The sequence below is a fragment of the Ambystoma mexicanum genome, chromosome 6q, assembly GCF_040938575.1.
Source record: "Ambystoma mexicanum isolate Mex_15411 chromosome 6q, UKY_AmexF1_1, whole genome shotgun sequence".
NCBI classification, from domain to species: Eukaryota; Metazoa; Chordata; class Amphibia; order Caudata; family Ambystomatidae; genus Ambystoma; species Ambystoma mexicanum.
Window position 1 is genome coordinate 984,009,795 of NC_090937.1, and position 17,386 is coordinate 984,027,180.

At 45.8% G+C, this 17,386-nt stretch overlaps 1 protein-coding gene across 6 annotated transcripts in view; it reads right to left on the reverse strand.

Moving 5' to 3' along the window:
• The window catches only part of ACSL1 (acyl-CoA synthetase long chain family member 1), an 877,045-nt gene that overhangs the window by 468,953 nt on the left and 390,706 nt on the right, over window positions 1–17,386 (reverse strand). For all 6 annotated transcript variants that reach the window (XM_069631504.1, XM_069631500.1, XM_069631503.1 and 3 more), the window contains one exon: window positions 6,155–6,333. In XM_069631504.1, coding sequence (XP_069487605.1) covers window positions 6,155–6,333 — 179 coding nt within the window. The remainder of the gene's footprint in view (window positions 1–6,154; window positions 6,334–17,386) is intronic.

Here is a 17,386-nt window from a genome sequence, read left to right on the forward strand (position 1 = left end):
CCCCCTCTAACCACCAACGCTGCAGCTGAAGTGCTGGCTGATTCTGGCATACGTAGCCTAGCTTACAAAGATTTTGCCCCTCCCTCTCCCACAGAAAATTTGTTGCTCCCGAGTGTTCATCAGGCAGGCACAGCAGCAAGAAAGGACCTTGAGACAGCCCTGGCCAAGCGGTCTCCCAAGTAAAAGATTTAGTATATAGTAGTATATAGTTACAGTGCACTGTTGAAGGACCATTTTATATTTTTAAACAGCATTTTTAAAAGGACTTTAGCGTTCGGTGTTGAGATGGATTTCTAAAATCAGCCCCAGCAGCTTTTAGAAGGCCACCCTAGTATTGGTGAACAGGGAGCTCTGAGCTTACCCAAAACCAAATCAAGGTAGTGTGCTGAGCAGTTAAGGCTTAGTCTCGGGAGAGACTGGGCCTGGACAGAAGCCCTCCATGCTTCCACACAGAACACAATTCAGTTTAGATACCCAGTTGTAAGAATGGTTGAAAAATGAAACTAGGGGGTAGCATTATCACACAACACTCGATAATAGATGCGAGTTTACAAGTAGAAAAACCGAGTAACATAAGAAAATAAACCATAAAGCAGAACAAAATAAAATACTGCATAAAAAATACACAAAAATATACCACAAAAAAAATAAATAATAAAAAAAAAGCATAGAATGGGAAAAAGCATTGTATGGAATAAAAGTCAAATCTAAAACATCCTAGCAGGAAGGTTATAAGATATAAAAAGGTAAACATTGCATAAAGATTCAATTAAAATTTAATTAAAAATACCTAAATCCCCGTCCCCATGAACCAGCCAAACGGTTATCTGCACTAGCAAGAAGAAAAGTATCAGACATGAAAAGTAACAGACATGTCCATTAAGCAGTTTTAAGAGTGTTCACAGGGAAGATTTTATTTAAAAATCTAATTAAAGCCAATGTCAAGGAAATGTGGGTGCCCTCTAAATGTTTGTGTCATAATTCCTCCGACAGAAATCCGAAATTCATTAAGAAAATAATCTAAATACAGTTGTGACACCTCGCTTAATTTTGTACTCTGTCATAAGGTGGGTGCTGCAAGGATGCAATTTACAAAAGAACTGTGGTGACAAATCCTCAAGTTCCTTGCAATTTTATTCCAGGCACCCAAGATTTCATTTGTAGGTAAAAGATTTAAACACATTCTTAAAAAATAAAGACTCCAACGGGCAACTGGAAATGTTATTTAATACTCCATAATGTTAGAATTAAACTTAGGTTTTTTACAATGAATGGTTTGAATCTAAACCACTCGACATTTTACTTTTATTAATACATCTTTTTAGTTTGCCAACACAAAAACCATGACAAACAACGAAAGCTACCCCATCATCATTAATTACCTTACATTGGTCTGTCCCGTCCAGGGACAGCAATAAGTCATTTATACATTCAACGTTACAGTAAAATATTGTGGATATGGCAGTTTGAATCGGTTTATCTTTAATACGTTTTCCTCCTCGCATTTGCCCCTAATTTTCATGGCTTTGATGGGCATCCTCCATGTCCGCAGCCCATTGGGACAGAACCGGGCGCGCCCCATCGCTGTGCTATATTGCCTTTTATTAAGCCAGTTGCAGTGGATAGAAATAGTCTCACATCGAGCAGTGAAGTCCTCGCCACGGAATACCAAGTAATAGCAACTTTGGGTCCAAGGGAACCGTTTTCCTCAGACCATCGGACAATTGTCTACAACATTGTTGCCAAAAGGTCTGAATCCTAGGACATACATACCCATACGATGTGTACAAAGGTGCCCTCCACCCCTGACACCGCAGGCGGTTTCAGATCTGGGGCGCGGTTCCACCTGTGTAGTGCCACTTTAGGGTAATATATTCTATGCAAAATCTTTAGTTGAACCAAATGCCATGATTGCAGAATATTGGGTGGATGCGACTTTAGTAGGAATACGCTCTACCCAGAGGTTGCACTCTATAGGGGTGTTCTGGGGCATATCCGTGAATGAAGGCAGGTATCTGCAGTGCTTGTGTCATTTGTATATAGTGATACTGCTCTGCATCTGGAAGTCGAAATTTGGCCTGCAGGGTTTCAAAAGGAGTGATCATACGCTCGGCTAGAATATCTCCCACCACTTAGAGACCCCCAGCAACTTCGCTGGATTTTACCTGGAAAGAGTGTGAGCCCTTTTTTCCCCCCACTCATGTACTTTGATGCGCGTTTTACTCTTGTGTTCTTTGATTATGGAGTTTTAGACAACTCCATAGGTATCATATTTTCATGTGTGTTACACAGCACCTGCAGTGCAGTAACACAGGGATGTCTTTTAGACATCCAAAAGGTTTAAATACCTTCTCTGGGACAAACTACTGATTCCCAGAGAATGTAAGGTCAAATTGACTAAACTAGTCTTTTTAAATTGATAGACCAAGCACACACTATCTTCCTATAGAGTGCCGGAGGGGTTACCTAGTATCTCCTGTGTCTAGACACTCATTTAGCAGTCAAATGCTACCCTTTTCTATCGAAATGGCTGGTGGCAGTGGTTTCACAATGAACTACCATGATTATTCCCGACCGTGAACACCGGTAGCTAAAAATCACGGGAGCCATATTTTTCAAGATGGCACCTTAAGCCCCTTTGTTTAAACGGGTCCTGGTCTTTTTTCACCATTTCCTTTTGGAAAGGTCCTTCTAGTGTTTCCCTCTGTGTGCCAAACCAGGTTTGGTCCCTTTGTTCGTATCTCTTTGGCGGGCTTCAGGACTGAAGACTGCCTCTGGCGTCTGAGTATCTGGGGTGCGTAGGAAGTAAGGGAGGTGCCCGGAACTCCCTGTGCTTAGTCTCCTCGGAGGCCCAAATGCACTCTGACGTGATTGGCTGGCTGACTGTCCATCAAGGACAGCCACCCTGCTGGGTGAATGGCAGCTAGGCTGCAATGAAAGGGAGAAAACTGTTTAAAAGGCGAGTCTCTTGACTTGGAAGGCAGAGTTGACTACTGGAACGAAAGACCTGAAGACGAGCTGGAAGAGGACGGCTGCTGCAACCACTGGTTTGCCCGGTGAAGCCCCGCTGCAGGTCCGAATTGCCAAGTTCATCTCGACAGAGAAGCCCCTTAAAGGACTTCCTTTGAGTTGGTAACTCGTAAACCACCTGGTTACCATTCTCAAGGCTGGCTAGGATTAACCAGGGAGAGGGACACCAGCTTGTGTGCTTGAATTACAGCTACTGTAACTGAACTGACTCCATTTTGTCTGCGTTTCTCCTACTATCCCGTGCAGGAGTCCCCCCCAATGTCCTCCCTCTTGTCCCCACAATTGAGGCGCAGGAACAGTGAGATCTGCAGGAACTGCCAGGAACCAACGTCTTCAGCTGCATCTTGTTCTTCATTTTAAGGTAATGTGTCAACCCGATTGATCTTGCGGTGAAGGTTTGTGGAATTTTCCCAACTTGCAGGCCTAATCAGCTTATAACCCAACAAATTATTATTTTTCATACAAACTATTTCTGAGAACTTTGGCAAAGACTTTACCATTTACTACAAGAACTGCTCTTTCCTATCCAAGACACTAGCCCATTGACTTTGGCCTAAGCCTATTGAACTGAATTGAGTCCTCTAGTGAACCAAAACTATTTGCACTGCCCGAGAAAGTATTTGTGATCTATTCTATTAACTTGTGCCTTTGCCCTCCCATTTAAAGTGGCTGAAATGCCCGTTGGCTCCTATTTCAGGGGAGTTTAAATTCTACAGAAACTTATTGGTTTTGTGTTGAAGTATGTTTGTGTATAATATTAAGTTGCCTCCTTCTAGTGAATGTTTTCTAAAGGATTGTACAATAAATGTCTAAGTGTTTTAGCAAGAAACCTGGAGTATAAGTGTCTACTAGAACCACTGTGATTGTAAGACCTCTGTGTAACTTCATTTACTGCTCACATTCACTCTTGCGATAAGCCTGGCTGCTCAGCTCGCTACCACAAACTGTGTAGTACAGACTTATAAGGTTGGTTTTGCTTACACCTGTAGTCCTAATTGTATGTAGTGGTCCCAGAGGGTACTGCATGCAATTGTGCCCAACACACCTCCACCCCACCTTTCTGCCTGAAGCGCAGCTCTGGTCTTAATACTCGACCAGTGCTTATCCTCACAGGGAACACGGCCTCCAATCCTAGGCCAGCACCATGCCGGGGGCTGCACTCATTCCACGCTCCGGTGGCACCCCACTGTGCACCAGAGTGCCTATGTCGTCTGGTCCCTGCTGTACCGCAACCACTACCAGAGCGCCATGGGATCTGCTCTTACAGCAGCCCACCATCCATCCGGCTCCTCCCGTGTCAGCCCTCTACAAAGCCGTTCCTTCTGTAATCACTGCAGCACCATGCCCAGTCATGTGCTTTCTGCCGCCGAATCCAGACCAAGTCACTGCTCAGTTGCAGTTTCAAGCAGCGGCTGCCATTTTCCACCTCAGGAACCTTCAGCTTGTCAGGCCAGTGGGAGCAGTCCGGAGACGTTTCTCCAGTTCATGGCACTGCACTCCACAGGCTGCTGGCCTTCTTCACGGGCACCTTACTTTGGAGCAGTTTATCGGCGCGTAGGGCTCATCATTTAGATGGATCTGGAGGGAGCTCACGGGCCAGACTTCCTCACTTCATGGCTGCTGGCCACGCCCTCTATCCCTCTTCATGGGCCAGATGCAGGCAATACAGACACGTATGGTGTCAATCTTCGAAAAACACATTCCTCAATCCACACTTGGGGCAGAGTTTGCAGAGTCATCTCTTTTCTTCAGCCATGGAGAAAAGGCGCGAAAAAGGCCCAAGCCGAGACCTCCGGTTGAAAGATGAGACAAAAATAAGTCCAAATGTACTCAGTTTTTCCAAAAATCGCTCAAAATATGAAAATAGCTCAGAGAGCAACAAGGACTAAAAAACTGAAGATGGCCACCAGTGGTGGAGTTTAGGGAGAGGCCAGTCAATAGATGCGGGAAGTATGACATGGAGGACAATGATTAGTTTAGAGGAGAAACAGTTTTAAAGCTAAAGTGAAACCTTTGTTTCACTGAGGATTCCCAGCCTGACGGGGAATATTCATGAGCATGTGAATCCATACCATTCCACATGCTGGAGAAATATTTGTATCAGAGTATTGTTCAATATTACGTTTCATTCATTTTGAAGTGTGTTCAGAAGGCTTATAATAACTTTTTTTTCAATATAACATTTTATTGGCATTTATTAAACAGAGGCTTCATTATTCTTTGTGACATGCTTTTGAGTGAAACATAGTAAACAAGAAAAAGAAAACATGCTTCAATTGAGGTAAAAAGAACAAAAAGACAAACAAAAAGGGGGAAAAGAATGTGGGGGTGAGTTCCGGGGAAGGGGTCACGTCTATCTCAGATCGAAGTTACAGGGTATGGGTACTGTGGTTGCGATCGGGTAGGCAGCCATGTGCGCCGGTCCAGGGGGCTGCTAGGATGTTAGTCCATTTTAGTTAGCCAGCAGAGTGCTGGAGGTTGTCTGGCCACTCCCGGCAATCTTTCCACAAAGTCCAGGAATTGGCCCCAGGTGCTGTGGAACTTGTTTTGGTTGTATAATAACTGTTTTATACTTCATGTCTAAATTGAATTATTGCGTTCCATACTGTATGGACTAATAGAGGCCCTGACCCCACTCGTGCTCTCCCGAGAATAAGCCTCGACTGCTCTCCATTGCCAGCTTGATTGGGTTTTGGATAACCTCAGAGTTCCCTGTTCACTATAACTAGGGTCGCCTCCAAAAATCTGTCCACCAGGGCAGATTATAGAAATCCATCTCAACACAGCACTCAAAATGTAACCATGAAAAGGACATTTTTTAAACTAAGAGAATAAAAGCATGTTGTTTTAATTTAGTGCAGTGCATGGGCCACCTTGAAGGTGAGGATTAACACATAGCAAACAAACCAGGGCTTACTTCATTCATCCCAGGATAGGTGCGTCTAAAGGTTCAAGTACAGTCAGTACCAAGATCCCATGGTTAGAATGACATTTCAAATACTGCTCAGGTAAAACAATTAGAAGATTTAGGGGGCAGCTTAAAAGTGGATGCATTTTAAAAAGAACTACAACTTCCATCCGCAAGGAAAAGAAAATGATTTGCAAAGAGCATTGCATTGCTTACCTCCAGTGCTTTCATGCTAAGGATTTCCACCCCACATTTCTTTCCACGTTCTAGAAGTTCTGTGTCAAAGGGTTCCATGAGAATGATGGTGCGGAGGACTGGGGTCTCTCCCTTTTCCACACCGCCTAGCAAGCATTTCACTTTTTCAGTGGTATCGCAGAAAACCAGTGCCATTTCAGCTGAAAGGAGAGGAAATACTAGTTTAGCAGAATAAGAAATAGACTGGCAAAGAAAACTGAACAATCAAGAGTGCTTAAGAGCATAAGCATTGTCTACCGTTTTGTCATGCAGATCACTCTTTCATAGACTCCATTATGCCAACAGGTGTTCGGAAAGTTCTCTTTTATCAACTTTTCCTCCATACTCTATAAACCTCTCCCCCCCTCCAACGTTTTTTCTTTTGTTTTTACACCATTTCCTAACTGTTTGCAGTTAAGTCTTTATCTTCACTCCACTGGCCTTTTGCTCACTTGTTATGGTGAAACTGATTAGTCCTTCAGGCTGTTGGTACTTGACATCTAGGTTTCCCTCACAGGTTATCTATTTTGGGTAACTCATGTTTTACACTGCACCTCACAGTGCAGGGCAACGGGGATACTTTTGTATCACCTTAGACTACACAGAGGATTTTTTTGGTTACTTTTAAATATGCCTAAAGACAAACTGGTGGCAGAAGTTACTTTTTCATGATTTTTACTGTGTTTTATTTTAGCTCTCTTACGTTTGGCTACTAACTGTGGCTACTGTTCCAACATGGCCGTGCCACGGTTTTTAGCTCGTTCTTTTGCCATTTTGTCTTTTAGCCTTCTTCCTGTCTTGCCAGGACAGGAATTTCCTTTTATGGTCATGCATTTGCCTGTGAAAGCAGTGCATTTCTCAGGCTAGTCCAGTCCATGCGAGTCGTAAGCTAGGAAGTGGAATGAGGACTGGCTGGTCCCAAGTCCACAAACTGGTTTCTGTATGTCTGGAGTATATGCATGAGTTTCACCAACAGTGGTCCCTGATTCGACCACAACTGGGGAGTGTGAGTGGCAGATCTTCCATTGGTTGTGCTGTGTGTTAGGGAGAATTCTCAGAAATGTGCTAATTCCCTCTACCTTAGAGACCCCCAGCAACTTTGCTGGATTTTGAGGACTTGATTTTTTTAAACCTGGAGAGAGTGAGATCCTTTTTAATGTGATTTCTGAGCTTTGGGTTTCCTTTGGTTATGGAGCCTGACCAACTTCATAGGCATAATCTTTTACATTGTGTCAGACAGCACCTTCAGTGCAGTGGCACAGGGTAGACTTTCAGATTTACCAAAGGTTTAAATATCTTCTCTGGGATAAACTAATGTTTCCCAGAGCAGTAAAGTGAAATTGTCTTTACTTACATTTGTAACTTTCTTGGCCCAGCATACACTATCTTACAATAGGGTGCTGGAGGGGTTACCCAGTATCCCCTTTTGTCTAGCTTCTCATGTACCATTTTTATGTTACCCTTTTCTCACTGAATGGCTGGTGGCAGCGGTAACTACCGTGACGTGCATTTACCGCGGGCTGTCAAAATGGCCTGTTTTTTTTCACCATCTCTTTGTGGAAAGTTCCTCCTTGCGATTTACTCTCTGCACCAAACCAGGTTTGGTCCCATGGTTCACTTTGCCTTTGGCAGGAAGTGAGAGAGGTGCCCGAAACTCCCTGTGCTTAGTGTCCTAGGAGACCCAAATGCACTCTGTAGTGATTGGCTGGCTGACTGTCCGGCAAGGACAGCCACCCTGCTGGTTGAGTGACAGCTAGGCTGGAATGAGTGGTAGAGGAGAACTGAATAAAAGGCGAGGCTTTTTGCTTGGAAGGCAGAGTCTACCACTGGACGAAGTAACCGAAGAAGAACTTGAAGGACGCCTGCTGCAACTCCTGAACTGTTGGTTTGCCCGGTGAAGCCCTGCTGCTCTGCTGAAACTCCAAATTTGCATCGACACAGAAGCCCCTGCAAAGAAGACTTCTCCCCTTGAGTTGGTGGGACCAATCATCTCCAAAGTAAGCCACCTGGACATCCTTCTCGGAGCTGGTTGAATTTCCATAGAGTTGCCGCTGGAAACCGTATAGCCAGGGAGAGGAACACCAGATTGTGTAAGTTGCTTTTAAGCCGGCCTAGAGCTTCAGGAAGATCCTCCGGACTCCCAGGAAGCAAGACTGATTCAGCCCCAACAGTGTGTGGGATCCCAGAAGCAAGTAAAGTCCATCTCGACAGCCAGGAACCACAGTGTTGCTATTTGTGGTAGACACAAGGAGCTGAAACACTAACAGCCACTGATTTAAGATTGCCGTTGTGAGCGGTGACCGTCCCCTTGCAGTGCAGGAGTCCCCAGAAGTCCTCCCTCTTGTCCCCACGATGGAGGCCCAGGAAAAGTGAGATCTGCAGAGCTGCACAGGAACAGAGGTCATCTGCTGCATCTTTTCTTCAATTCGAAGGTACTGTACAAAGTCTGAGAGAATTTAGCTCTTGCTGTAGAGTTGCTTGCATCTTCTACTACTCACAAGTCTAACTGCTTGTGGCCCTACATTTGATTCTTCTTTACTTCAAAGACTTCTAAAACATTGTGCAAAGACTTTTCTACTTACCTACCAAGAGTGCTTCATCCTATATAAGACGTTTGCCCATTGTCTTTGGCCTAGACTGTTATACTGAATGACTCTGCTGTAGGGATCCAAAAGTATTTGCCTGCTTAAGAATATTTGAAGTCTCTTGTTCTAATAACATTTTCCTTTTGCCAATTTATAACAGTATTCTGAATGCAAACAGTAAGATATTAATGTCCCCAGCACCCTAGCTATTGAAGTCACCTGAGGGTGTAGGTTATGTCTGTGGGCCATCCTAAAAGGGTCTTTACTGATTTAGATATTAAGAGTGCACAGTATTGAAGTGTATGTGTGTGTTACTATTATATTGTTACTTATAATAAGGCTTATTCTAACTGACAAATACATTAATAATTGTTTATTCAAGAAACCTTCAGTGTAAGTATTTATATGAATACTTGTCACTGTGAATCTCTGTGCAACTCCACTACATCTCACATTGACACCTCTTGAGATAAGCCTGGCGGCTCAACACGCTACCAAAACTGTGTAGTACAAGCATACACCAAAGGTTGGGTTTCCTATACCTGTAGTCAGTTGTTTGTAGTGTTCCCAGAGGGTACTGCATACAAACATACCCTAACGCCACGTTCAAGTCCCATCCGGGAGTTGGGTTGAAACTTGGGTATGAAGTCTCTTCGCCCCTTCCATGAAGGCCTTAATGACTGGAATCTTCCACCATGAAACCTTGCTTTGGGATGTGGTGTTCTTTAATGATTTAAAAATGTATTCTCTGACTAAAACATCAGTTTGAAACGCATTCTGGGTGCAGCAATGGACATTTTCCTCAAGCCCCAATAAAGGCTGCATTTTATTGTGAGCTCTGAATACTGTTTGCATTCTTTTAATCACTAGAAAAACATTGTTTTTGCCTATGCCAGTCTGCAGTGTTTCAAGGAATGTTTTGCCTGATAACGCTGCAGGAGCCGAAAGTTGTCTTTCGCGCTCCAATGAGCAAGAGAAGTGTTAACCCCTTGGAGTTTCCCCATGTGACATTTCGGCCGAATGCCTGTGGAGGCTTGCAACAGATGAACTTTCTGGAAAATTACTATCCTGCATTTGTGGGAAGTTTAAATTGGAGAGCACCACATTAGGAGATTCAGAAGTAGCTTTGGCGAAAGGATAGACTTATCGCTTTCTATTGCCTGTTAAGCCCAAATCTCTGTTTCGATGGGTTTGAAGTTTCCAAGTGCAGATTTGGCAGAGATGAGACGTCTCATGGCTGGTGCTTTAACGGTGATGTATAATTGACATTTTTATGTAGTACTTTGTTGTATTCATTAATGTAATCGGCCATAAACAGCCCGAGTGTGTGTAAATGTTAGGCAGAAACCTGTGCAGTTCCCTTAGGGATCACTGCAAAAGGCTTAAGACTACAGGTGCTGGCAGCAAACCCAATTGGTAGCAGTCTGTACCACCCAGATTTACCTGTTAGCTGTGGCTGAGCAGCCAGACTTCTCTCAAGAAGAGTTAGACAGTATATAGAGTATCCAAGATAGGTACCAAAATACAATAGCACAAACAAACACTGACCAGAGCTTGGGTATAAAAGTATATAATTATTTATTTAAAAACACACTTTGTAAAATACACTAACACTAATATGGCAAGCAAGTTCAAACACAGTCACTATTAATATATATATACATCCCTGATTACTTATTGAACAAGTCTTAGTTAAAACACCACTTATTTACAGACAGAGGTGAGCGCTTAACCTAAGATGGCACTCCAATAAGTTAGTTAAAAAGGGATAGAAAAAGGCAGAATTAGGAAATACCAACAACTTTAAGAGAACCAGAGCAAGTCAGAAAAGGCAGAGTCTACTGAGGAGCAAGAAAGTCATAGGGCAGGCCCACTCTTGGAGAGAGCAAGGCGGAATGTGTCCAAGACCACACAGTTGAATAGTACTTTAAAGAGTCTTTGCAGATGGTTCAAAAAGGGTTGGATCAAGTCAAGAAAAGTTAGTTTGCAGGTCCCAAGTCACCCCAGGATAGAAAGTCAAGGATTTACGGGACACCTTGAACAGTCTGTTGCAAGGGAGACCAGGCGGGACACAGTACCTGAAATGGTGAGAAAGCTCCAGCGGGGCAGTTGTTCCTGGCAGCGGGTGCAAGTCGGTCCAGGGTGCCTAAACCCCCACCTCCCACACATCCTGTAGACCCAGACAGAGTGGCACCACTTTTGGAGGCTTCTGTGGAGAAGCCCACCAAAAAGTGGAACAAAGGGCTCGACTTGGGTTGGAGTTAGAGGCGAACACAAACGCCATTTTAAAACCGAGTCCTGGCAAAAAGACCCAACCGGGGAATACATCTTAAATAAATAACCGGGCGGTATCTTTAATATTGCACCAAAAAAGTGGTGTTTAAAATGAATGGGAAAATCCCATAGGAAATATTCCGGTGGAATATTTCGCGTGGTAACCACTGCCACCAGCCAGAAACTTGACGAGGGGGGACTGCACAGTGCCCCCTCGAAAAACAGACCCAGGGGCAATCTAATTACCCCTACCAGTACTTCCACAATATGATGGTTTGTACTGGTTCTGTTCACAATTTAAGACTAGTAAAGTCAATGGTGATTTTAAATGCCCTGGGAGACAGTAGTCAGTCCCAGGGTATGGAGTCTATGTTTGGGGGTCACTGACACCCCTGTGTTACTGCACTGAGGGTGCTGTGTAACACACTTACCAAAAACCACATGAAACCCTATGGAGTAAAAGACCCCATAGCCCATAAAACACATTACAAAGTCAAAGGATATCTCAAATCATGTCTAAGAGTGGGAGAAAAAGAGTCTCTTAGCAGGAGAAAAAAAATGAACCCCAAAAACCCAGCAAAGCTGCTAGGGGGGCTCACTAGGTTTGGGAAATTAGCCTCAACAGAGAATTCTCCCCAACAGTAAATCAATGCCTTTCAAGTGTACAAAGTTTGTCCATTTAGTGTGCTGGGAGAAAGATGAGCAATATAGATATAAGTCCAGGCACTTTTTGGAAAAGGAGAACATGTACGCAGAGAGAGCGGCAAGGTGGCATTTCAGGGTATTGAAAACTAGTCCAGAGTAATAGGTATGTTAGATAAAGGACATCTTTAGGGGAGCAGTCAATGGGATTGCACCAGATAAAGCGCTTCCACTTGTTGAGTTGCAATGTCTGATGTTGGGTTTTTAGGCCTCCCTGACTATGTTCATCCATCTCTGAGGAAGTTGAAGGTGCCCAAACTCTGACTTCAGGAGCCAAGCTGCTAAATTGAGTGTTTGGGGGCATGGATGCAGTGTCTCTCCCAGGTCTTGAGACCTACGCTTTACGGGCATGGCAGCTTCCTTTGAAGGGAGACTGACATTTCCATGAGAAGGCAGAACCAAGGCCGTCAGGCCCACATTAGAGCCACTATGTTCATTATGATCTGTTCCTGGTACATTTTTTCACTATTCTGTTGAGAAGGGGAATCGGGGCGGGAGGGGCAGGGGGACCATGTTATCCAGAGATAATTCCCTTTGGATCGATTGTGGGCACCTGGAGGTGTAATCTGGGCATTGTGTTCTCCAGAGTTGTGAACAGGTTGATCTCTGGGAACCCCCATTCTGCAAAGAGGTTGAGTAAAAGGTGCTCTTGTCATTGTCACTCAAGCTCTATGGGTAGGGGAAAGTCTCTGTTGAGCCCGACTGCCAGAAGTTAGTTCCCCTGGAACATGGCGAGGAGGAAGAACATGTCATGTTTGAGTGCCTACTTCCAGATGTTCTGGGACAGTCTGGATAGCCCCTAGGGGTGAGTGCTCCCCCCCCTCCCCGTTTGTTCAGGTAGTAGTTCATGGCTGTGGTACTGTCTGAGGAGCAGAATGTTCTTCCCCTGAAGATGTGCCTGGAAATCTTTCAGAGCTTTGAACACTGCAAGCAGTTCCAACAAGTTGATGGGACGCTACTGATGGAGACCACATGCAGTGCAAGTCTGTTGAAGCCGGTGGGATGTGTCCGTGGAGAGTGTGGCCTCTACTGCAGGGGTGGTAAAGGTTTTCCCCTGGGCCACCATGCAGAGACTGAACGAGGGCTGTTGAGACAACCCCTAGCTCTTCCCACAGGCCCGACACCATTGGTTCGAGAGCCACTCCATGGGGCGCAGACAAGCAAACGGTTACATGGTGACTGGCTACGTAGTTAGGGAACTGGACCAGAACGCTTTGAACCCTCTCGTTGGAGGGGAAGATGAGCCAGTCTTCTGTGCGTACCAGGACCCCCAGAAACTGTTTGACTTGGCTGGGGACCAGACTTAATTTTTTCTCGCCGATAGAAAATCCCATGCTGAACAGGAGATCGACTGTCACCTGGGTGTTTGCTAGGCACGTTCCGTATGTGTCCCCTCTTATGAGCCAGTCGTTGAGGTAGGGATACACGGGAATGGACTGCCTGCGCAGGTGAGTTGTTGCTGCCGCCAGCACCTTTGTAAACACCATGGTGGTCGAGGCAATCCTGAAGGGAAGAACTTTGAACTGATAGTGCGTGTCCTCTATCATGAACCTGAGGTACTCTGTGTGGTAGCAACATTGAAATATGAAAGTATGCATCTTTCATGTCCAGTGTGGCCATGTAATCCCCCCCGACGCAGTAGTGGGATTATTTCCTGAACAGTTGTCATCCAGAGGTTTGACATACGTGTTTGCAGGACGCAGATCTAAACAGGGTGCATGGTTGGATAATTATTTTAATACAAGGAAGTACACTGAATAAATAAATACCCTTGTTTACCTGGAGGTGGGGGGACTACTTCGATGGTGCCCTTTTCTTAGCTTACCTGGAGGTGGGGGGGGCGACTTCGATGGTGCCCTTTTCCAGTAGGACCTGAACCTCTTCCAACAGGATGCACAGATGGTCTGATGACAGGCGTCTGATTCTGGGTGGATGGTAGCGGGGTGGCCAGAGGTACTTGATGCAGTACCCTTGTGCGACGGTCTTGAGTACCCACTGATCTGATGTGATCCCCCCCTTCACACGTGGGCGAATGATGTTAGACATCCCCCGACCAGGGTAGTATGGCAGGGGACCCGTAACAATGAATCTGAGGCGGAGGCCGGGGATTCTCTGGAAGAATGTCTTCCCCTGCTCTTTCCCCAACAAAAACATCTATGTTGGGATTGGACGTTGATGTAGGAGCTGTACAGAAGACTAGTTGGATCCACTTGAGCCATATTGTGCATGGGCAGAGCGTGAGCAGGACTGCCCAGGAAAGGACCGGCGGGAGTTGGAGTTGCCGCGTTGGACAAAGGGCTTAGCCGAGATCTGATTGAGCGACTTGAGCGTCTTGTGTTCCTTTTTTGCCATCTCCAGGGCTTCGTCAATCGCTTTCCCAAAGAGGTTGGTCTCCTCCACTGGCTTATTGATCAAGGAAGCCCGAGTCTCTGTCTTGAACCCTGAGTTTTTCAGTCAGGCATGGCGTTTTTAGTAGGGTTCCCTGGGCAAGGGTACACCCTGTAGTTTCGGCAAAGTCCAGAGTATTCTTGAGAATATTCTGGGTGACTAGTCTACCCTATGACCACAGCTAACAGGCAGGTGTGAGTAGGTTCAGGACATCTCGTAGGCCATCCTGAACAAGGCCCGACTGAACGTCACTATAGCTCGCAAGGAGCATGGTATTTTTGGCAATCCTGGTGGAAAACACCACAGAGGTGGCTACACGCTTGCTCAGGGCATACAACTCCTTGCAGTCCTTGTACGGAGGCGATTCCGGTGAGGACAGTGGTAACCCCGCCCTCTTGTGAGTTGTGGAGACAACTAAGGAGTCCAGGATAGCGTGGCCCATGATGTAGAGCGGGTCTAGAGGGAGCCGCGCACATTTTCTTCCACACTGGGGTTTACCGTGCTGCGAGTGATGGAGTGAATAATGAAGGGGCCAAATGCTTCTTAATGGAGTTCAGCAAGGGATGGCTTGGCTGACCGGGGTCTTTTCCTTAAGAACATCTTGCAAAGTCTCAATCAGGGGCAGCTTTGTGCATGATCATTTTGAAATTGTCAGCAGCTTTCTTCAGGAGGGTGTTGAACATCTGGTCGTCTATGGGCGACGAGTCCCTAGGCTGGGAGGTGGTAGATGCATCCAGAAAAATGTTTTCAAGGCCATGTGGCGGGGTGTGCCACATGCCCTGGTCATCCACCGGGTTCCAGTCTGGTTACTGCTAATTGGGATCCTGGTCGGCATAGGCAGCATCCTGACTAGGGTCATCCAGGTCATCCCCAAAGACGTCGACTTGGAGAGGGGATGGTAGAGTGTGCGGGGGGAGAGAAACAGGGTCATGATGGGATTCCTCCAAGGAGGAAAATTGGGCACCATAAAAGCGAAGCCTCTGTGACTTACTAGGGATGGGGCACAGGTCCACATCCATAAGTCTCTAAAATGTTCTCAAACTGGCCTGATAAGTCAATGAACTCGGCCATCTTACTCATACAGGCCTCAAACCTATCCCTGGTCCGTTCAGAGGAGTGAGGTTTCAGGACAGGTAAAGGGCTGTGCAGGAGGGGCTGAGGCATAAAGTAGGGCCTTAGAAAAAGGAGGTGGCCAGAGATTAGCCCTCAGGCGAGGGGGCCTTTCTGGGCGTCCAAAACGGGCAAATCAGCCTTAGAAAGCTTCTCCCGAAGCTTCAGGAGTGTTTTGGCTGACTGGACAAGTTTCATTGCGTCTTTTGGCGCTGCAGTGGTAGTCGCCGCTACTGCGCCCTTCAAGAGTACCGTGTTGTAAGTGGAACATTTTGAGGGAGCACCCGCTACTGAAGTAGGTTGAGTCCCGTGCATAGGCCACTAATGTGGCTGCGCAGAGAACACCAAACTACGAGGTACGGAAGGTCCAGTAAGTCTTCAACAGGCCTGCAGGCGTTAAAACTTTCCTCGAAGGATCCGCCAAAGATAGTTTGGGGGTTGTGTGCTTTGAAGCCTGTGGTGCGCGAGTGTCTTTGTCGCTGCAGTGCGACTTCCCCCTAGCAATGGCCAGAAGCATGCCTGCCGGGGACGGAAACGTGGGAGCACAAAGGCTCCACAGTAAGGTCAAAATCCTCTGAATCGGAGCAGTGGCTGCCAACTGATTCCATGACTGATGCAACAGCACCAGTGTGGAAGTGGGGTTGGGGGAGGGGGGATGGTTGTGAGCGACTATCGGCCTGCATGGTGCAGGCTGGCCACCGTTACATACGTCTTTCAGGGTCTTGGGCTGAAAGAGCTTACAGGCTTCACACGAGCAGTCGTGGTCACCAGGGAGACACTCATTGCATCAGCGATGGGTGTCCTTCCAGTGAAATTAGCCATTGCAAGACAGGCAAAACTTAAAAGGCGTCCTCTCCATAGCAGAGGGAAGCGGCAGCCAGACCAAGAGAAAAGGAAGAGAAGGGGTAAATGAAGGCATTCTCAAAGGAGAAGGAACAAACAGGGCCTCACTCTCTACGATGAAGGCTGGGCCGGAGTCCAAGGCCACACGGTCAACAGCCGTCGAGCAGTCCAGGATGGAGCATCAGCAGAAGGGACCTAGAGTTAACAGCCGTCGAGAAGTAGTTTGGGCAATCTAACCACCAACAAGCAGTGGAATTACCGAGAATAGGAAACAGCAATATAAACTCTTATGAGCTCTGTATTATGTGCGACCAACTAGTTAGGTGGAAAAAAACAATCTGGTGGGACCTCGACATGTGAGGAATTTTGGGCACACTGCAAGTCACATTAGGGAAAGTGTTAGTCACACCCATGTCAACATCCCTTTCCGATCTTTGAAAAAAGCTGCAATAGTCCACGATTACCACTAGATGTCGGACTATATGCACAGCTTGTGAGTAAGCAGATTCACAAGCATCAGAAGGGATACATTACTCACTGTAATCTTATTTCTGGTGCTTGCATCTGCTTAGATTCACATGTTATGCATAGCCCAACATTACAAGATTTGTTTTCAAAACTCGAAAAAGACAATGAATTATTACAGTATTTCTACTGTCAAACACTGCATTCTCTCAATTTCATGCAGTGAAGTTTATGTTGGTGCATCTAAATTTCATAGTGTCAACCATCTATCATTTACTAGGGCAAGGTGCATCATATGGAGTTAACACTTTTGGAAATATATATGAGCACACATCCAAAGCCTTTTGGTGGAAAACATAGGTCTGACCAGATGGCTGCATACATCTTTGCAACTGGTACTTAGCCCATGAACTGATCCCAAACAATATAACATTCTGTCTCATCACCCTGTTGCTTTACCCCAAATGCCCTTAAAGTGAGATGTCAAACAAAAATATTCCACCTAGTTTGCCCAATTCTCTGCCTATGGCATCCACTCTTCGTATTTTACTTTATTTCCTCTTACGTAATGACTACAGAAAGCGAACTAGATTTTTAGTAGTTATCAATGGTTCCATCCAGTCTGTACATCTAGTCTCCAGAGCTTGCTTTGCTCTGTCAGAGGTGGCCAATCAGGAGGCCGGAAACACAAGCAGAATCTGTAAGTAACCACCTGCATTTCATGACAGCCCGTTGCATCTCTGCCCAGACTTAATCAAGTCTTTTGAGATAGTGCGCCAGGTCGAGTCTCCACTGAGTGCATCACCTGGACCCCTGCTGTCCCAGCAATCCCCCGCCAGCACCTGTG